Below are 22,091 nucleotides of genomic sequence, written 5' to 3' on the forward strand. Positions count from 1 at the left end.
GCTTTTGAGGTAGTTGTGCTAGCTACGTCTGTAGAAATGTAATTAATGATTAAAGGCAGAACAATGTGACCTTTAAATGATGCAAAGTTGTACCAAAAAAACAACAACTGTAGACCAAAAGTCATGCATTCTATAATGTGTTTTTTCTTTTGTTTTTTTTTTGTTTTTTTACTTTTGAGTGATCATATATGATAGAGACATATTTATGTTATTATATTCGTCATATTTATTCTGTTCTTTTTGGGTTTTTAAAAAAAAAAATCTGTAACCACTGACAAACTACTAACAGAGGAAAGTGTAATTTAATTCAAGAATGTACATTTCAAATTCTTACTTGTTTTCATAAGCCATGGCAAATTTATATTTAGACAATTTTACCAGTCAATAAGTTGATCATTCCCATCCTTAAACTACTGCTGTTAACAAGCCCCATTATTTCCACCCCTAAGCTTTTTACCACAAGCCCCAAAAGTCTCCTTTTCTTTCAGTTGCCTGCTGTGTCCTGCTTTGACTTGTAGTTAGTCTTGAGTTACCCCTGATAACCTAGACCAACCACCAGCTACTTTACTCAGCAGAGATGCTCAAAGGATCCGGTTCTTATCTGTCGCTCGGTCTAAAGACCATTTATTTCAATGTTTTGTGCTAAAATGTTGTTGTGTTATGATGTTATACAGTGTCCTCTATTTTGTCTTTTAACGGAAAAACAGAACATCTAAAATTAGCTTCAAAAAATGGTGAAAGAGAACAAACAAGGCGATCCATTAGTGAGGATGGGTTATTGGCTGACTTGCCTCTTCTCATGGCGGCCCATTAAAAGTGGTAATGTCTGCCTGCAGCAGTGCCTGGGGAAGAAGAAGGAGGCCATGGAAGGCATATTTCACATGCATCAGACACTGGAATTAAATAGACCAATGTTCCCTAAAAAGACTGAAGTACATCTCTTTCTGATGTGCGTCCCGGGCAAAAATTCATTGATCTTAGAATGTCCCTTGGCAATTATAAAATATTAAATCCAAGTCGCACTTTTCGGCTCAGCTTAATTTTTTTTTCCTCGCTTTTCACTGCTTTCCATTTGACCAATTTAGAAAAAAAAAGTTAGAAATGGATGGCCATGAAAAAAAGGCACTCATAATAAAGACTGTGCCCACTTTCAGATATCTTTTGTTATGTTTCTGTATTGTTTTTGCTGAACATCTCAGATCATTAAATGGGATGAGGTCCCAGCAAAGCAGAGAGTGCCTGAAACATGTATCGTCTGACATCTTTATTTCTGGACACAAGGTCTTTTGAGCTGCTGACGGCCTGTTTCAGCACTCCGGGGATGACAAATATTTGTCAGCTGCTTTCCATTAGGTTTGTGGCCCTGGTGCTTGCCTCCCTGGCCCCTTCATGTCCCTCAGAGATTACACAGGGGTCTACAGTTAATTGCCCAGATCATTAAATTTAACATATATCTCAATAAATATAATCAACCAGCTGTTTGACAAGGTACACAGTTCATTAAGTGTCCTTGCTTGTTTGTCGTTTCCCTAATTAAGATTTAGAATCGATCATTGAGTGTGTAATGTACAGTGTAGCTCGGCTTGCACGGGGAGTCTCTGCGCTCAAACCAAAAGGAATGGCATCCGCTTGCTAAAGCTTTACCATTTAGCACACTGACTGCAATGGGAATTAGACATCCTGTGCTAATTAGGGAGTCCAATTAACTGTGAAATTCAGGCGTTTTTGACAAATAATCTCTGCAGAATTCAGACATCACCATGCACATGAATGTTATCAGTCTTGCGTGGAGTAGAGGATAAAGGCAACTGGCTCCACTGCCATTTTTATATCTATTGCTGGAAATGTTGCGTCCTCCCATTGCTGTCCATTAACATGCAGTCTATTACTGTCCCACTAATGGCCTGGACGGGCAACTGAAATCCATAAATATGATGCCCTGTATATACATATTTATTCTATCTTTATTACTGTTTAAACAAAAGGTTGGATGAATGGATAGTTAAAAATGATAAATCTGTGTTGCCTGAGAGAAAAATAAGTGTGATATCCACAGATCCCTGCTAGTATTAAGTGCTGTGTTATGATGGTTTGGCGTCTAAACAACAGAGCAGTGATGTTGCATTTGGCCGCATTTGGGTGCGGCAGCTGCCCAACACTTGACCTCTATTCCCTTTTCCTGAAACAAAGAATTGGCATCACTAGAGAACCTCAATGTTTCTGTGTCTCTCATTCCCATTTTGATTCATGATCACATGTATTTTTTAGATTGCATAAATTATGTATTTGTTGGACTAATGAACGCCCTGCACTGATAGAACTTTGGGAGAGTTGTGAATAGTCCTCTGACGCCTGTATCAGTCTTCTAAATATATGTCATGGAGAGATTTTTATTTGCATTGCAACAAAGTCAGAGCACCACAAAATTTGAACATTCACTCCACTCCACTGCTTTGTGTGTGTGTTTGCATGTGCTGAGATGTGTCCAGTAGTGCATGTGTATGGTCTGACTCATTGGCAACTATAAAACTGGCCCTTGCTGTCTTTATTACCTGTGCGACCGATCCAATCTGCTTTGTCCTTGTGAACCACGGAAACACTTTTAACCGTGCTCGCGATGCCACTTTTTGTTCAGTTGGAGTCTAATAGAAAGCCGCCATTACATCATGGAAGGCAATGGCTGTAGGTGTAAGCTGAAGCTGTTTGGATACGAGGCAGTGCCGGAGGTGTGTTTGTGGGGCGCCGGTGGGCAACTCCTGCAGCTGCCCGCCTCAGGTTCAGGAAGAACTGAGTACTTCCTTTTACAAAATGTGTAATTATTATGGCAGACAAGGATGTGGGTTTAATCCAAGTCAATATGTAGATAAGCATTATGCACACACACACACAGCTGCCTGGAAAATGATGCTGTTGTATGTGCTATAATAAAGCAGGTTGCCAAAATGCTGTGCAGGTAGGAAGGAAGCCTTCTGGGCCCGTGGAAGAGGAATCTGATGGGAGGAACGAGGCCTCCAGGAAAGTGCCAGCGAAACTGTAATGAACAACTCTGTAGCTGAGTCCAAATTTTACAATGCTGCGTGCCATTTTTACCCCCAGCCCACCCCAGATTCCTAATTGACAGCATATTATGCGGTTTTAATTTTGACCTCATTGTGCCAATTGTACCATATTGTGAAATCACTACATTTCTCTATGTTTTCCGGGCAATTTACTAGTACAGGTAGTACAAGTAGTGTATTGGTATTTAAGTTCAATTTGCATCCTAAATGCCCCAGAATGGTTAAAGAAACATATATTTATGATGGCAGCCTCTCACCCTGGCAGCTTGTTGAAAAAAGAATGACACTTGGGGTCACAAATGTTCACAGAAGCACTCTTTAAAAGAAAAAAAAACTCCTCCAGTAAAGTTTTGGTTCGTCTTTCTGGGCCATCTATATAAAATTCTACACTTTCCCCAGAAGAGACTGGATTTTAATCAGACCTGCTCTTCAGACAGCCGTTTTCCTGCCTCTCATTCTTAGCAGGCTTCACGTCAGGTGCATGGGGACCCATGACAGCGGCGCTGGAACTCAGCCTGTGATGGCTAAATGATGTCAAAAATGGCCCCATTTATGTCAATTTGAGATCAAGGACCAATTCATAGTGTGAACTGCCGTCGTAAATGTGCTTTCTTATCTCCCCCATCTGCATATCAACTGTGCCCCCCTTGGTGCGCTCCTCTTCTTCTATGTGAAATGTGTGACTGCTCATATGAGGATTTATGTGACGACTGACAGTTCGGCATACAGCACGTGTCTGCAGAGCATCGGGATCCATCGAGCCGCCTTTTGGTCTCATATCTCATTCTCAAGTCAGTGAGTCTGTGAGCGCTCGGGTTCTGTGTTATTCAACGCCACGCTATTTTGCTAGCCCACCCCATTCCCTAATTAGGCCATTTGCAGGATGCGTTCCCCTTAGTGTGGTCATTTATGTTCAATACCAGTCTGAACTGATAGGCTTTTGTTAACTGGTTGTTCCTATTTGGAACGTTTCACAAAGACATCAAAGGGCGGACCACAAGCCTCATTTGGCAACTTCTCCCAGCTATCCATCGGCTGCAAAACACCCGAGTGCCTTGATTATTAACTCAGTCACCACCCTCTCATTCAACTTGAATTAAAAATTAAAAACCAGCAGAAATGACAGTGCCACACCATTGAAAGTAAAGTGTGGAAAACCAACAAGGGCTCATTAGTGAGTAGTTCTGAAGACAAGCATTCTGACTTGAGACTTATTACACTTCTCCTATTTTAACTCTAATTGGGTTCATTTTATATATGAAACGCCTTGAATATTTAATGTTGAAAAAGTTCTACTTCTGATACTTTATGTAGCCAAAGATACTTGGCCTGTGCTAATTGTCCAGGTTATCAGGCAAGCTGTTAGCAGTTTCTCCATTTTTGCTGCTTTCTCTGTAGAAAAGACCAAAGAAGAAAGACACTGAGTGCATGCTGGGTAGATTATTGATTGGATCCTGATCTTCAGACAAATAAAGCTGATTTATAAATGACAACAACATCATAATATCATCATCTGGATTGTTGTGGTATTAGCCGCTGCACTGCTGCTGTGTTTTTGTGATTCTAGACAATGGGCCCTTTTTATTCATTTAATAGCCAATAATAACCAATATGTGAACAAAATGTTATTACCCGCAATCCTAAATGGCGTTTCCAACTAAAGCTACAAAGACACAGCTAATAAAGCCTTTGCAGTATTTAACAAGTTGTTCAGCTAGCCAGGCTCAGAGCATTTTAATTAAATAGATTAAAAACAATGTTATGGTTTCTTCCTCTGCTTTGCCTTCACACAATCTTTTGTTTCTCTCAGGTTGAAAAGAAAGAGAGGTGGAGGGTGGAGGGGGTGGGGGGGCTTTGAAAAAGCAAGATTGTGTTTCCAGGCAGGAAAGTTTGAAGTTCTTTGTTTGGAAGCGAGGTTCCGGGTGCAGCGCACTGTTTAGCTTGGTGACCCTGTGACTGTCTTCTGAGGAATTGTATGAGCAGCCCAACAGAATACTGCTCCAGGGTCAGCTTTCATCTTAGCGGTAACCTGTGGACTTTGAAACTCAGGGCGATGGAATTGCAGCTTTGTCAGTACACTACTAATTAGAAAATTCCTGACCTCGAGCAAGATGTTTTAATTATGTGTTGTGTCAACGAGTTTGCAGATTTAATCCACCGTTGATACACACTCAAGTGTGCAAACTGTGTCGCATATTGTAGTAGATCAAGTGGAATGGTGAAGGGGCATTTTACTCCATCTCTCCCTGCCCCATATAACCCTACGCCTTTCCTACACCATGTTTGGTAAGAACCATCACATGCTTAAGTAGCCAAATTAGAAGCGGAGTTAATGTGTGAGCTCGTGAAAAAGCTGGTCTGATTTGCCTTGGTTTGTAGGAGGCTGAACAATGTGACAGTATTGTGCTGGGTGTGAGCTCTCTGTTGCAGTGAGTCAGTGTGAGGGAAGGCAGGAAGGGGTTAAACAGAAATTGAGCGGGGATGCTGGGGGCAGCAGTGCTGCAGAACATAGCAGTGTTCGTGCGAAGGCAAGTCATTTCCCGAAACACTGCAGACACATGGCCTGCGGCACTCTAAAACCTTTGGAGACCAAAATGGCTTGCAGGAGTTAGAAGTAATAAGGTGTTTTTTTGCCTTCTTTCTCCTTGACTGAAATTCTGCACGGTTGCTATGCATTGCCATGGAGCTGTGTAGCTGTTTTTATGGTTTATGTGGGTATTAAGATGCTCTGCAACTGGCCATTTTTGAGATTTGTTGTTCTTTAGTTGTGAAGCAAATGGAAGTTGTTTGTTTTGAAAGTAATTCCCTCATTTTTTGTATTTTTTTTTCTTCTTCTTTTTTTTGGCCATGATCAGAATGCTAGACCTGACTTTCATCCGTTTCTATCCTCCCCTTTATTCTTTCAGTTTCTCTCTCTGCTGTTCACAAAATGACAAATTAAAAAAGCACATATGAGACACGGGAAAAAAAAAAACAGATAGCGGCAAATGTGTTTCAGTAGTGCTCCGTTTTTAATAAGCATAGTAACAATGACAGCTGCTTGTTTGGGCTTTACCACAGAAAAGGAACCTGTGATCAGAACAAAGGCTGTCTGTGTCGGTGCATGAACATAAAGCTGCGGTATTAGTCCATCCTGACCTCTCTGATTATCGGTGGACTGAACCAAAACCCTTTTCATCCTTTTCCCTGGTTCTGTTAATCTTGGCTGCCTTGTCTGCTTCAAAGACAGGCCCCGGCATATAATCTGGGTATGTACATCTGTGAATTATTATTCTAATTCTTTATACGTTTATTAGAGCTGAATAAACTCCACATCAAATACATCACTCGGGCAATGTCAGAAAGCCCAGGGCAAATCAGCCGACATCTGTTAACTCTTTCAAAATGGCCTCATCCAGCATGTCTGTGGGCGTAGAGGAGCAAGAAAAAGGAGAGGCAAAAGAGAGGGAGAGAGAAAGTCTCTGTTGCTGATTAATGGCGGCCGTAGGAGAGGCGTTTCAGGCCGAGTGTGGAGATGAAGCGGGGCTGCACTCCCACGGCTGGGCTCCACACTGTAAACACTGTGAAGGGACGAGGCATCGTTCCCCGATTGAAATGCGGCGTGGAGGAGAACATGTGGGAAAGCTTTGCTTCCTGGCAGCTAGTCAGTCAACCAGGCAGCCAGTCAGTCAGTCAGTCAGTCAGTCAGTCAGTCCCTCAGTCAGTAAATTAGTCAGCCAGTCAGTGAGTCAGCCAGGCCCTCAGCCAGTCAGCCAAAGAGCCAGTTTTTCTTTTCTTTTCTTTTTTTGAGTTTGTCCGTCAGTCAGCACATCAGTGAGTCCTTCAGTCATCCAGCATGTTTGTCAGTCAGTCAGGCACTCATGAGCAGAGAGGTACCTGACTACCTGCAAGCTGCTTCAAAGGCTCCACCAGCCAGCCGCACTGAGCAAACACAATCATTGCTTGCTACCTGGCCAGCATCATACACACAAATTCATCAGTATTTGACTAGTGGCTGCTGTTAATTTCCTCCTTGGCTTTAACTTCATAAAACACCACCTGGTTCAGTTTTTGCTCTACTTCTTTGTTTAGCTTGTCAACAGTCTGTCTCTGTTGTGCTATATATGTCCTCTTTGCCTGAAGCACAGACATCAGACTTTAAACGGATTTTTCAGCATCAAAGTAATAACAACAATAGAGTAATGTTGCATCATGAACAGCTTATCTATTCTCAACCAACATGGGGCTAGTCTTTATCCCTCATCGTGAATGCTGAGCAATGTTTTTCCCCATGTTGCAGTTTTAGTTGACACAGTAGGTTCGCAGCCGTGCTGTCACATACTTGTACATACTCTACACGTGTGTGTGTGTGTGTGTGTGCGTGCGTGCGTGCGTGTGTCTGTGCATGCGTGCGTGTGTGTTCTCCCACCATGCAGCCCCTGTCTGCAACTTCTGCCTGTGAGGAGTGGAGTGCTGAGACAGCAAGTTGGCCCTGTGCAGGGCCGAGCAGATCTGTGTGCCTGGCAAAGTGGGCCATTAACCCACCGCCCTAAGCTGTGACCTGGGCCAAATCCAATATTGGCTCCGGCATCAAGGCACAGGTGCCATTCAGGGTTCAAAGCCACAGATCAGCAAGAACCCCCCCACCCCCATCCCTCCTGCCCCAACCCCTTCCACTTTCTCAAACAATAAAGGACTGAATGTAAATTCCTCAAGACACCTACAAGCATCACTGCTGCTGCTGCTGCTGCTGCTGCTGCACAATGTAGACAGGGAGTCAAAAGCTCAAATGAGGAAGAGAGAGACAGGGAGGTACATACATTATTAATCAAAAGTAAATTTAGCAAAAATAGGAATTAATTTCTGTCCTCTCAAGGTTGCAGTGAATGTTACTGGTCATCAGAGGGTTGAGAACATAAAAGTGTGACCTGCTGACTTTGTCTTTCTCTTAAAAAGAGCAAGCAGATGATGATGATGATGATGATGATGATGATAAGTGTCCCGCTATTGTGGCCTAGTCATTGTGCGATGATGCTCAGCAGCAATTATTTATACTTATTATGCAAGATGTGTATGGCAGCATCAGATGACCTTCAAATCAATCACGTAAGGTACTGTTATTTTGAGTCAACCTCACATATAATATGTAGGCAGTATATACTGTATGTATAAGTACACTCACACGTACATATTCTTCTATAGCTTTACACCTATGTGATGATGAGAGAAAATCAGTGGCAGTAAAAAAAAAGACATGATTTTATCCTTATGCTTTAAAACAATATTTGTTGTGGATAGCCTCTATCTACTGGCAATCGCCATGATTCATAAGTTATCATATTAAAGTTGTTGTTTATGTTATGACTGCATTACTCGTCACACATGGTCAGAGGATTTACAGATGAAGTTTATGAACACAAGTGATTATTGATATTTCAGTCATTTGTTTGCCCTATTGCCACATCAAGCTGAGTGTGGGTGAAATTTGTCACAGGTATCAGGTTTTTTATTCTGTATTTTATTGTACTGTGTTGTTTTCCACAAACTGTTTTACACTAATTATCTGCTACACAAAACACATTCCGCCTCGTTCTTTCTGCTGTCGTGTGTGCGCACACGTGTGCGTTGGAAGCCACTGGGAGTGAAATAGTGTAAAATAATTTGTCTGGCCCACTGGCGCTTTGTCGTTTATGTTAGACAGAATGTGGCTGAAGACCAAAGTCAGCAAAGAGGCCTTGGTATAGATGAGCCTCTCCTCCTCTCCTCTCCTCTCCTCTCCTCTCCTCTCCTCTCCTCTCCTCTCCTCTCCTCTCCTCTCCTCTCCTCTCCTCTCCTCTCTCCTCCTCTTCTCCTCCTCTCCTCCCCTCTCCTCTCCTCTCCTCTCCTCTCCTCTCCTCTCCTCTCCTCTCCTCTCCTCTCCTCTCCTCTCCTCTCCTCTCCTCTCCTCTCCTCTCTCCTCTCTCTCTCTCTATTTTTCTCTGTCCCCTGCTCCAAACAAGTCAAATGTCTGAAGAGATGTATCGAAGTATCCCTGCGCGTTCTGTACGATGGATATGTCATATGACATAATGCCTCCAAGCGCCCATCACAGATAAAATGACAGATGCTGTTTTTTGCCTCATGGATCTTTCTTGGCAAAGCTGATTTTGAGACTTTCAGTTCTGCCCCCCTCCCTCTCTTTCTCTCTCTCTCTTTGTGCCTCTGCTCTCCTTCTTTTTCTGTTCTTCTCACTTTTTCCCTTTCATCCACCGTGACCTCACGAAGCCTGCCATTTTGTTTTTCAATGAATTTTAGACACAATTACTGTGTAATTGCTGGCGACAGGGAAAGCGTGGTTGTTGATGTCTTGCTTTCCTTTTTAACTGACACTCAACCATCTGCTTTGGTTAGCGTTGGTGTTTACCCCTCCCATCCCCGCTCCCTCCTCCACAACATGATTTCCTACGTGTACTGACGAGAGGGATCGGTCTCCATAGATACCAACAACAACATACCGGAGTTTGAGTTGTTGGCGTTCCTTACGTGGAGGGCATATAAAGACAGAGGAGGGAGGAGAGGCTGCTGCAGGGAAATTCTGGATGAGCGCTGACCTTTCTGCCTGCATTTGGATCACTTAGGGCTGCTGCCCCTGTCCCCTGAAAGAAACAAGGCATTCTGGGAGCTTTGCCGCACTACCTGGGCAGCAATGTACACACTGTCTTTCTCCCTCCCAACATCACCCACTGTGGTTGCAGCAGCACCACCCCGGCACCGACTGCCCGTGGCGACTACCACCCATCCGTCCAGGTGGATGGATGGCTTTGATTGGTAAAATCTGTGGCCCCGTCTCTGGCCTTACTTGTGAGTGGCAGTAATTGGCATGGCAGTAGGCAGGCCCATCTTTCATATGTGGTCAGCCATGATTGACCTGATTAGGCGGAGGTCATTCCCCCAAAGTGAGGGTCTGGTGCTCCCCCGGGGGCTGATGGGGAGTTAGCTGCTTTCACTGCTGCAACTCAACTCCCTCCCAGCCCGCCAGTACCACTGACCAGAGATGGTCGATGTGGTTGAGGTGAGTTGGTGGGAACAGTGGCCTGGCTGTCCTCACTCCTCATCCAGTGACTTGGGGTCAGAGAGTGTAGAGAGGGAAATTTGAGACACGGCACGGTCATACAGTGTACACAAAGACAAGCATATGAGGGGTGAATGGGGGATGGGGGTGCTGGAAGGACTTGGCTTTGGTTCTTGTAAATTCATACCCATCATATGTTTGCAATTAGGGCCTGTCTGTACTGTGTGTTTACAGAGTGGCGCAATCAATGTAATTGTGAGAGGGTGTTCCTGACTGGAATTTCTGTCTTATTTCTCTCTGCCTGGGTTCAAGTGGGCACTTGCTGGATTTGTTTCCCAGTGTTTCTCATTTACAAATGTAAATGCATCTCTTGATTTGTATCAGCCTCTGTATACACTCCCTTTTTTATCGTTCTCATTTTTCCTGGATCAAATACAAACAACAAGGGCTCCATTTCAGAGTGGGACGTCAGCTCAGATCTATGTCAGCAGTGTTGTTTATTTAGAGGGAAAATCCGTTCATATTCCAGGCGATGTAAAGGGCCATAAAATACACTTAAATAAAAATGATGGCTTCCCTCGCTGTCGGAGCATGTTTTCAATGTTTTTCTCAGGACTGTGTTCAGCCAGTACGAGAAAAAAGTCTCCGAATACTCGGCTGCACCTGAAGGTCTGGACGTTATTAGTGCGTCTTTTTGATCTCATTCATTCTCTGCAAGAGGGATTATTTTTTTTGAACTGGAGGTGTACACTTGCTTGGAGGCTTGCAACATTCCTTAGTATTGATACTGTCAATGTGTTTGCCATTCAACAATGATTACTTCATTCAGTGAATGGGAAACATCGTGTTGCTTTGTCCAAACACTTTGTGTTTCACCATGGAAACAATCCCTTTGACTGCGACACCAAGACTTTTTTCTCTGCAGACAAAGAGAGAGGACAAAAAAAGTGCACGGGGGAAATACAGTAAAGAGTGCAAAACCCAAACACAATAGTAGTCACTTAATTAACCTGATAAAAAGCACGTTTTGTTTTTTAATTTTTAATTTAACATAAAAACTCACAGACAAAATGACACTATTGGTAATAAATTGAGGCCACAGCATTCAGGTATGAAGAGTCCACAAAGGGCCTGAGGACAGGGGCAGGGTTCGCATATTGTAAGCCACTTTATTAGTACTTACAGCCACTGGTGATTAATATCAAACAGTTCTGCCAGTTGAAAAGTGGGTAAGACTATGGAAAATCACATTCATCAGCTCCTTGTCTGGAAGAATTTTAGAATTGGACAGAAACAAGAGTCGAGAGCCATGCTCGAGGCACTGTGGGGCTGTACTTAGGCACTGGCTTTGGCTGAACATAGTCATGTTAACATGCTTATGCTAAGCAGGTTTAATGTTAACTATTTCAACCATCTTAATGCAGCCTGTTTGCATTGCAATTAGCACTTCACACAGAACTGGATAGTGTTGGGATGTGATTTTGGAGATATTTGGTGGAACTAAATAAAAGGTTAATCAACAAACCTAGTGAAAGATGAATGTCTGAGCCAAATGTAAAAGTGAAAATCTATTGTCATCTTTGCTTCTGACTTTTTGTGGGTGCAGTGTGAGTTTTTCTGAGTGGAGCCCTTGGTTAAGTACATGTCACTGTCTGTAATAGCTACCTCAGAGAGTGCTTTTACCTAATGTTAAAATTTAGCAATTTTTTACCAATTTACTGAACATCTTTAAAACTGTGTACAGTGTTGAGGTTTCATATGTGATTCACCTTCTGACCCTTTTCCTCTGTCTCCAGATTTCAGGCAGCTCGGCGGGTTCCCCAGCCAGCTCCTCCGTCCCGTCCACCTCATCGCGCCAGTACACGCGACAACGCATCACTCGCGTCAACCTCAGGGACTTAATTTTCTACATGGAGCAGGAGAGAGAGACCGCCCACTCCCTCCTCCTTTACCGTGCCCTGCTCAAGTAGCCTCTGCTCCGCTCAGCGTCCACCTCAACCTCTTCCTCCTCCTCCCAGCCACGTGCCTTCAGATCAGGTCTAATGTTTCAGCTCTGTGTCTCCATATGTACTGTAGTGATGTCTGATGTAGCTTTTAATAAGAAGAAGGAGCGAGAGAGGGGGGGAAAAAACGTACAAAAATAAAACTGTTGTTTTGTGTCTTCTCTGTTTAGCCTCACGGTGCGTAGTTAGATCATTCAGTTTAAAGGCCATATAAAATTATTTGTGTTAAAGTTGGATTTGTTGGAGGAACATTGTGTTAATGTCAGAGGACGAGACACAGAGCTAGTTCCACGTATGCTGAGTAACTTTTTATTTGACGTCACTGGCAGTAGCTTCAATGATGCACTTGAAAATAAGGCAAAGAGATTTATGGTCACACCTCGATACAGCCTACAGTATCCTCCACGAGCTATTTGTTGAACATAGTTCGGTGAATGTAGTTTAGCTGAACTTAATAAATGAGCCTCTCCTGATTTCTGTACCGAGACATCACTTTGAAACATTGAGATTCCAAATAACAGCATCACGATCAATTTCCTCACGTGTAAATAGTTCTTTTTGAATTATTTTACAGCATGTATAATTTTTAACACATGTAAGCTTTGTAAGAAATGGAATAACCCATGTCTCAATATTATGAAACCTGATGTTATGTAAAACCATGTCCTTTGAATGAGTCAAATTTAGACGGTTTATTCAGTTAACCTGTAGTGTATGTGTTATAAGACACAGTCCCCCTGACCTTAATGCAGAGGTCATTAAACTAAACCACAATCCGCACTATGGCACCAGTTTCTAATTGGTCTGAGTGAGTCAGTATTTTTGTTTTCCATCCACACATACTGTGAACGTTTGTCTTTATGACTAATAGTTTGTAAGTTGTGTCCCATCATGCCCTCTGCTTCACCACAACTGTGTGAGAAGGTAACTTTTTGCATAAGACAGGTTGGTATCGTAGGTGTGGTGGCACCCACCTCCCACCTCAGCCTCGCTTCCTTTGAAAATGACAAAATGACGTGAACATGGTTCATGAGGAATTTTAGTTCACAGTCCTTCTACTTGTTTCTGTTTTGGTGCAAAATGAAACGTCACAACTGTAAAGTAACGTGTAACTGGGAAGATGCAGCAGTTGTAAAATTCCAGTCTAAAAGTGATTCATATTTTTTCCCAGTTGTTCCTCTCTCTCTTTGTGTTACTGATTGTAGAGGGAAACAGAACAAAACGCCTGCTTCTACATGTTGTCTTGCATTGTCGCCTTTTTTTTTTTTACTATCCTTATTGTAGTATGTAATACTGTCCATTATGTTTTTTTGTTTCTGTTTTTTCTATTTAACTAAATATCTTGGCCTCTATGCAGCTTTTCTTGTCATATTGAAATTTATTTAAATATGGGTGACATTTGAAACAATTGTTGTGCATTGTACACTTTGACAGCACTTTTTTTTTTATATCTATTTTACCTGACAACTGAAAGCTGTCACTGTATTATAGCAAAGAAAAGACAATTTTAAGTAAAAGTAGCCTATTGCCAATTTCTGTTTTTAAAAAAAGCACTTATTTCTAACAATTAATATATTTCTTGTTTTTCTTTCTTTTTTTCTTTTCTTTTTTGGGGGATTGGCTTTTATCCTTAACGCATTTTCATAAATTTTATCTTCAAAAGACCATGTTTTAAAAACAAGCACAACAATGTCTATTGTGGTGATTTGAAATTATTTTAATAATGATTTCTATGGTTTCTGGTGGTTTCACAGGAGGACATTTCTACTACTACTACAGCTTTTTAGCCAAAATATTAGGACAATATTACTGATGTAAACACATGGAATAAATAACATTTCATTGTAAGGATGATTTGTAAATATTGTTTACAAAACTATGTGTTTATTAGAACCACGTTATTTTTGGTAAACTCTTGTACATATCTTGAAAATTTCCTGTTTGTGTGAAAAAACAATACTTATGTATTTGTACCTATTTTGTAAAAGAATAAATGAGCTGTTTACTAAACTGAGCGGAATCTGACTTTGTCCATTTCTCCTTTTGCTCCTTGCATTCAAATGTCTGCGGGTGGAAATCTTCAGGATTTAAAATAAAAATGTAAGTTTTAGTCTACAATGACCTAATAACTAAGCAATATGTTTCTGCCTCTTCATTCCTAACTCTTCAAAAAAAAAAAAAGAAAAAAAAAAGCTGTTATGTTTTGCAGACAGTTTTTTTTTTTTTTTTTTACCAAAGTCAACCACTAATTCAGCCTGCTTCATTTCCATTTCTAACATTGCACATGCTAAGTACAAACTGAGTCAAGCGCTGCTGCTCAACTATGAAAAGTCCCCCTAGGTTTCTGCTGCTAATTAAGCAGAAGCATTTTTGAAAAGACCAAACCATTTAACTCAGTGCAAAATATTGGGGTTTGGGAGCATATTGGTTTTTTCAAGATCTTGGCCTATTCCTCAGTTCCTCTGGAGCTTTTAACTGCTGATCTGGATTCAGCCCTGAAGACCACTTTCCCCATTAGAGCGGACCTGTTAGACAGCAGGCATTTTTCCCAAGCTGGGATCATCAATGATAAACACATTTACAGATGGAATAATGTGGTTTTTAAACCTTGTCCCCCTTTTAAAAGGGTTACTGAAACAACACGAGTACAATGAGACACGTCAGATAAACAGTACATCCTTTTATTATCGCAAATATGCAAGAAAAGTCAAATGGAGACACTGTAAATGAACACATGCCCTTTAATACCACAGTCTAATTGTTTTAAACACTTTAAATAATATACATTTGCACCTTATTATACCCTTTGAAATGTTTAATCCATATGTACACAGTGTTATGCTTTGAATTCTTTTCATTCTTTTAGTGACGAGGACTAAGAGGTCTTAAAAACACATGGGTCCTGTAAAACTCAGAGTCCTGATAATTCAGTATACAATAACTGTACAACTGACCTGCCACAGAGGTGGGAGTGAATGTCATATGAACTGTCTGGACACTGACCAGTACCATCTGAAAAGGGTAGCATTTGTGAACCTGTCTAGGAAGTTTCCAGACCTATAAAGTTTGACTAGCTCTGTAGTTCTTCCGCTATTTATACGCCGAGTGGAAAAGGGGGCATCCCTGGTTTTGTTATTGCAAATAGAGAGACCCATACAGTACCTGTAATCTTTGTTCTTTTTTTCTCTCTTAATGTGTAGGTTCAAATGGTCAGTCTTGTTTTTATTCACAAATGCCAAGAGCCCATAGTTGTTGAAAGCTAAAAGCCCACTCTGTGATTTCAAAATGCCACATCAGTAAGAAAATATGCCTTCATTCCCTCCTTCCTGAAAAAAAAAAAATTCTTGCAGATGTGAGGTCTTAATATGGCATGGATCGTTTTTACGCCTGTTTCCCCGAGAACCAACCCAGATGAGTTTCCACACCTCATATCAGCTGGATGAAAGATCTCGGGCTGAGCAGCAGAGTGGAGCGGCCTGGCTGTACAGTATGTTCTGAGTGTGCTCAGATTTGACTCATCAGTTTGTTTGGTTTGTTGTGGTGTGGTCCAGCGAGCCACAGCGTAGGAGGGCGTTTTGAAAACCAGGGCATGGGGATGACACAGCAGCAGGGGGTTCAACCCAAGTTTCTACTGGCACCACTAAGCTGGGAGCCTTTGGGGAGGCAGAAGGGGAGGGGGGCGGCGAGGAGTGATGTGAAGAGTCCAACATGCCTTGGCACATGAAAGGCCTGGTTGACCATTCCCTTTGAGGCGACTGTATGCGAAGGCGCAGGCCACTGGCAGGTCAGAACAAAGATGGGCTTGATTGTGAGAGAGACCCCCAGGGGAGGACTGCACAGGACTGGGGGCTACACTTACACTGAGCTCATCTTTATCCACTCATTGGCCTGGTTTAATCAGAGGCCATCCGGAGAGAGCAGATATTAGGACAGCATGAAGAAATGCCGCCCATTTTTAATGAACAGCTAGTTTATAAAAACAACCCCAGTTTAACAAACAACTGCCAGGGCCCACAAAGATCAGAATGAGCTTCTGTTTTCTTTTTCTTTTTTTTTATTCTCAGTCTTTTGGAATGGAAGAAACAGCATCTGTAAGTTACACACAAATATAAAGCATGAAAACTTGGCCTTTCTTGTTTCTGTCTTTGATCCAGAAATGTTGAGAATAAGACCAAAAGAATGAGAGCAGGATAGAGTAAATGCCGCCCACTCGCCTCTTTGTGAATAACACGCAGATTCTAGAAGTACAGTTCACTTTGGGTTCTGTCACACATATATGAGAAGAACCAGTGAAATAATCTTGGCTTAGAAGTGACAATATTGAAACAGAGACTTTGCCTCTCAAACTTGGTCTGATGGTACTGTGAGCTATTCTCAACAAAACTGTCAAGACTTGAGGCCTAAAGGAACAAATGTTGCTGCTCTTCATACACTTCTGAATAATGCATTGTGTTCTTTAGCCTTTAAACTGTAAAAAGAAATGACGTCTTTATATTTGTACAATCAATAAAATAGGCACCTTGTCTACTTTGGTACCTGCAGTATTTGTATTCTGTTGGAAGTGTTGCCTGTTTTAAAACATTTTTAGTGTCGTAGTCCACTAAAGCGTGAGAAGATTAACGGCTCGACTTGGCACTGGTCACTGGGATAAAACTGAAGTGTTTCACGGGAGCAGGGCAGGACAGCTCTGTGTGAAACGTTTTAAGTGCAAAGAAACATTAAGCATTTAGAGTACATCTCTTGCTGATCACGAGACATACTGGTAAACGTCGGCTTTCCACGTCCGTTCTCAAGTCTTTAACATTCTAGCGCAACATAACTGCAATACACTTAGAGCTTGTGCAACTTCAACATGAATTTTAAATTTACAAACTTTCTTTAAGTTTCAGCTGAATACAAACAAAGGTTTGTGCTCGTATGTGAGAGAATCCGATCAGAGACCCGAGATATGTTTTAGAGCTAATAAGCACAAATTCCAGAGCACTTTTTTTTATGTGTGCTGCACATTTGACTATAAACAGTGTCGAAACATCCAGGTTCTCTTCCATTCCCATTTGAACAATGGGACTTTTTCCGGCTCTGAATGCATTGCCAGCCAGATCGCTTTAGCCACATAGCCCGGAGACATCTGAGTTTCTGCAGTTACTGCCAAGAATTGCTCCCTCACAAGCTCTCCAAGCCTAATGAATACAATGTTCATACATCCTTCATATTGGAGAAAGGAAAAAAGAGACATTAAAAATAATCCTATTAATAATAATTGTTTACACCATGTCATGATAAGAACAGCAAAAGGAGCAAGAAGAACATACTTTAGAAACAACAATGAAAAATTGTAATAAACAATTAGTTTGGCAAATGATGCTGTTTTGGGCGGGGCTCTGGCGTCGTCTGTATAGCCAGGCCTGTAGAGGTGGGGGGGGGGCGGTGGGATGGGGTTGGAGGTTGCCGGGTCTCAGGGTTGGGGGAGGAGCTTGGGCTTTTCGAAGGGTTCGTAAAATCAGATTATATCTTCTTCCTGTAATCCTTAAAAGCATCATGTCTGCCAAAGCTTTCTTTCCACAGCAGGACAGATTTGTCACCACTCAGACAAGACATGGACCCCATACAGACACTGAGGTGGATGACACACTGCTAAAAGGGGAGAAAAGTGTATGTGGTGGGGGGCAAAGTGGATTGGGGTTCAAAGACAGGAAGAGGGGGTTAGGGAGGAGGGGTTGTGTCCCTCATAAAAGGGTAGGATGCCTTTGTTTAATAAGAAGATGTGGGAAAAAAATAAACCAGTCATGGTGCTAAAATGGTTTACTTGTGCTGCTGTTGAGTCCGTTTGTCGTCGTTGCTGTTTTCATCACAGTCCCAGATTCTTTGGGCGTTTTTTAACGTAATCAAAAACTTTTGTTGCTGATGCTTTTTTTCCCTTTGTTTGGTTCTACATTCCCCTTAAAGAGTTCTGCAGGGCTGAGGAGGTTAACAAGCCTCTGCTAATACTTAGGTATGCTGGGGGTGGTTATGGTCCTGTAAGGGCAGGGAGCTTGGGTAAGAGGGGTACGTAGGGCGTGGTGGTGCGAGAAGATGGAAGGAGTATAGGGGGTTTGGGGTGTTGGGGGTCGGCAGTCCCTCTCCCGGATAGGTCTAGTCCAGGGGTTCCTGTTTTATCCTGATGGGCGTGTTGATGGAAAGACTCCGCCGGTCCTCGCGACACAACACATACTCGCTGAACTGAGACGAGTCCACACCGCCGCCGCATGACGCTGCCACGCTGAAACCTTTCTGGAAAAGACGCTCTAGAACCTGCAGGGATGACAGAGAGAAAAGAGGGGCGTTAACAACAGGTGAGTCACATAAGAGAGCTAAACATAGAGCTAGAGCATAAAACAAGTGAGATGTGGGACTGGTGAAGATGGCGGTTGCAGGTTTGACATTTTGGGAAATATGCTTCTTCCGACAATTGCATTGAAATGGACGCTATCGCGATTCGCTAGCAGCCAGCTAAGCTTATGTTATGCATTGCTAGCCCTGAACAAACAAACAAGATAAACATGTTATAAGTGAACATTTGAGGTGGTGGTAGGAGGACTTTGTTGCCTTTGAACCAAACTTGCTGTTCCCTGTGTGTTTGAATTGTCCATGCTAACCTAACTTAGCCAGCTGCTGGTGGGAGCTTTATATTTAGTGTAGCTACAGACATGAGAGTGGCATCAATCACACTCAGTGAGTTCCCTCATTAAAATAAAGTCTTATGGGAAAGTTTGTTGATAATACCATAATCTGTCAGTAGAGCCTGTTCAATGATCTTATGAGAAAATCAGAAACATGATGTCAATAGATGTCCATTGTTGATATCCATCCATCTGTTCACCTGACATCAATCTCAGATCTTCATCAGTCATAATGCACCATGTGTCATTAACCCTCCCCCTCCTCCAATCACACGTAGCGATGGAATAAAACCAGAGGGCACTCCGACATCACACCACCTCTGCAATATTCATGCTGCTTGCACTGGATTGGCTACTGAACCGAGGGCATGAGCTCAAAGGGATGAGGGGAGCGCAGTGTGAGTGAGGTGTGTTAAGGGGCTGAGTGGAGCTCAGCGTGGTGATTACTGGAGCTCCTAATTTGAGTAATGAGGCTGGGGTGAGAGGAGAAGTGAGGTCCGTGAGCGAAGGAGAGACAGAGCGACGTGTGGGGAATGAGGATAGGGAGTTCTGGGTGATCTGTGTGAGGACAAAGTGCTGGAGCTGCAGGGAGAGAACAGGAGACAGCGATGCATGTTAGCCCTTGAGTCTGGGCATTGATACACACACATGCGAGCACACACACACACACACTCCGCACAATAGTTCAAATGTAGATACACTCACACACTTATACGTGAACTCCAACATCACTTTTCTCTCCTCGTCTGCCGTAATCCTCGTGGGATGTTGGGTTTCTTTTTTTTTTTTTGGAGGGGGTATATCTAAATCCCAGTTCGAGCAGTGCCGTATATTTACTTATTCCCCCGTCCTTTTAATGGAGTGTGCAGTGCATGGAAATGAAAGGTCTCGCCGAGGGGTAACCCCTCCTGCCAGATACAGAGCCACAGTTCACGCAAAATAGATTGGTTTCTTCAGACGCCCATACACACACACATACTGACACATACACTCATGGCAAAGGATGACCTCTCTAATTACAGGAGTGAGAGCCCCATCGGAGGGCTAAAGTGGGGCATTTAGGCCTCCAGGTCGAAGGGCTGCAGCCTCCCCCGACTGGGGATTAGCACAACACAGAAGAGCTGATACAGTAAATCAGACAAATAAACACAGAGATGATTTGTGTGCAAAAATACTATCCGCTAAATGCAAATTATAACACACACATCCACATGCAAACTTGTTGAGCAGACCTGACGCTCTGTAATTTGTGAGACAGAAGGGGCGGCAGGCAGATGATGGTGAAGATGGCTAATTAAGAGACCTGCCCAAGCATCAAACATACCCAAATCCATGGCAGACGACGGAGGAGCCTAACGATTATGGAAATGATATTACATAGCCCTCTTTGATCATTGCATCACATTGCATTTTCCCCCATCATCTCTTAACGCATGTGGGACTCTGTCATGTTCGGCAATGAATTTGGTCACAGAGGAGAATGGCCTGATCAATAAAGATAGTCTGAAAACACTTTTATCATTAATGCATGGCAACACAAAAGACTTAAGGATATTATTATAGATAGTTGTAACTGAGTCAGGGATACTATAATGACTATAAGAAGCCTTGAAAAAAAACTTCACATTCAGTTTGACACAGTGAATTAGTGCCACAGGGGGATAAACAATACACTGAATAATTAAGATACATCCAAGCAAAAGGTTTCAATGTCCACAGGACAATGTCCTGAAATCAATCCCAGCTGACAACAGAAAGCAATGCACCCTCTTAAAAAGCTAAAAACATGTCCTGGTGGCTCAGTTCAGCACTACATATTCGTGACCGCAGGCTTTCAGATCCCAGCTTATGTTGTACTTCTGCAGATTTCTCTGCTTACTTTCCTGTCTCACTTGAGCGAAACCATAACAAAAATATTCTAACAGTGAGTTGCATGTGAGCAGTCTGTTTGGTTGAAGTTTAATTCCAAACATAATGATTTCCGTGAAATGGAATTATTGTTAGTTAGCCGCCTTTGCTTTTTTCCTCTCATTTACTTTCAACTTAACGACAACCGTCCAAGGGTTCATTGCTGCTATACAGCATGCTCGATATATGTCACTGCCATTGTTGTTTTTAAATGGGAAATCAGAATGAAAAAACACAGGGGAGAGAGCAACTCTTAATCACAACCATAACACTTTACTAAAGTTTTTATTCTTCCCTGAACTTTAGCACTTCTCCTTGTCTGTTCTCACTTGTGTGATTGAAGCAGGAAGTTGAACAAAAGCTTCTCCTCTCCATCTTCATCCCCACTGATCCCCACACATTTGAAACATAATAAGCCATTCTCACTGTTGCAGGGTTGACGTGGCTGCACAGGGATCTGCCCCCCAAACACGCTCATATATACCGTCCCTCTGAGCGGAGCTGCCACTCAATCTGGGGTCGCCATGGGGATGAGGAGGCGATATATCAGACTAACTCCTCTAACCTCCCAGCACTGTATATATTCCAACCCTGTAAAGATGGCGAGGCAGGAATCAAAGTGGTTGAGTCTCAGCGCTGGAAACCGGAGCACAATGTAATATTGATGGCCACCGGAGTGCGCGCACACATACACACACACAAATACACTTTTGCAACACCTCTCAGGAGGCGCTGGAAGACACTTGCTCCTCATGGCATTAGGGCTCAGAGTTGATTGACACGTGTGACATTGTAGCATGTGATGGGTGCTTCACTCAGGGGGTTGCTTTTGTTTAACTATGCACAGTGTTTCATGTGACAGGGAGCTCGAACTGCAGTATCTGCATCGTATCCTCTGCTTAACTCAAGCATCTGGCATAAAACAGAATGGAAGCACCAAGTCTTCCTAATTCTCTCAACCATCTGCCTCCTTTTTTTTTTTTTTTTAGGAATCACCAGCGACAAAAACAATTTGACACTATAATGTATTCTTGTAGCATTTGTGCAACTTAGGCTACAAGACAGAGCTAATGATCACACATGGAGACTTTTTTAAAGTTTGTGTAAGTACCAATCCTACACTGTGTTTTTAGTTCAGGTGACCTCAGAGGGAGTTCAACCCCTGACCCTGGCAGTGTAAATACCCACTGACCCAGATGGGGGAACAGAAGTGCGTAGGGTTGGCTCGGTCCTCAGAGGGACTGCAAGTAGCTCAGACTGAACTGAACAGACCTGAGCATGTGAGGGTGGAGGCTCTCACACCACCAGACTCATTAAGTAACATTTTCTTCTTCAACTGTGGTCTGTGGTTTCTGGCTTTGTGGTACCAGTGCTGTGACGTAATGTAGTACATTTATTTAAACACTTTACTTGACATATTTGTACCACACAC

General features: G+C 42.6%; 2 protein-coding genes across 6 annotated transcripts in view; one reads left to right on the top strand and one right to left on the bottom strand.

Moving 5' to 3' along the window:
• LOC146989924 (transcription initiation factor TFIID subunit 4) overlaps window positions 1–14,106 on the top strand; it is an 80,212-nt gene extending 66,106 nt beyond the window's left edge. For 2 of the 3 annotated variants that reach the window (XM_085766203.1, XM_085766217.1), the window contains one exon: window positions 11,886–12,307. In XM_085766203.1, coding sequence (XP_085622329.1) covers window positions 11,886–12,059 — 174 coding nt within the window. In that variant the 3' untranslated portion in view covers window positions 12,060–12,307. Of the gene's footprint in view, window positions 1–11,885 lie in introns of all 3 variants that reach the window. The other variant, XM_085766211.1, reaches the window with a different exon arrangement.
• Window positions 14,107–14,760: 654 nt separating this feature from the next.
• kctd15b (potassium channel tetramerization domain containing 15b) overlaps window positions 14,761–22,091 on the bottom strand; it is a 28,240-nt gene continuing 20,909 nt past the window's right edge. For all 3 annotated transcript variants that reach the window (XM_085766287.1, XM_085766277.1, XM_085766266.1), the window contains one exon: window positions 14,761–18,383. In XM_085766287.1, coding sequence (XP_085622413.1) covers window positions 18,225–18,383 — 159 coding nt within the window. In that variant the 3' untranslated portion in view covers window positions 14,761–18,224. The remainder of the gene's footprint in view (window positions 18,384–22,091) is intronic.

This window comes from Trachurus japonicus, chromosome 3, assembly GCF_045865225.1.
Source record: "Trachurus japonicus isolate A0001 chromosome 3, Traja_1.0".
In the NCBI taxonomy this organism is placed as follows: domain Eukaryota; kingdom Metazoa; phylum Chordata; class Actinopteri; order Carangiformes; family Carangidae; genus Trachurus; species Trachurus japonicus.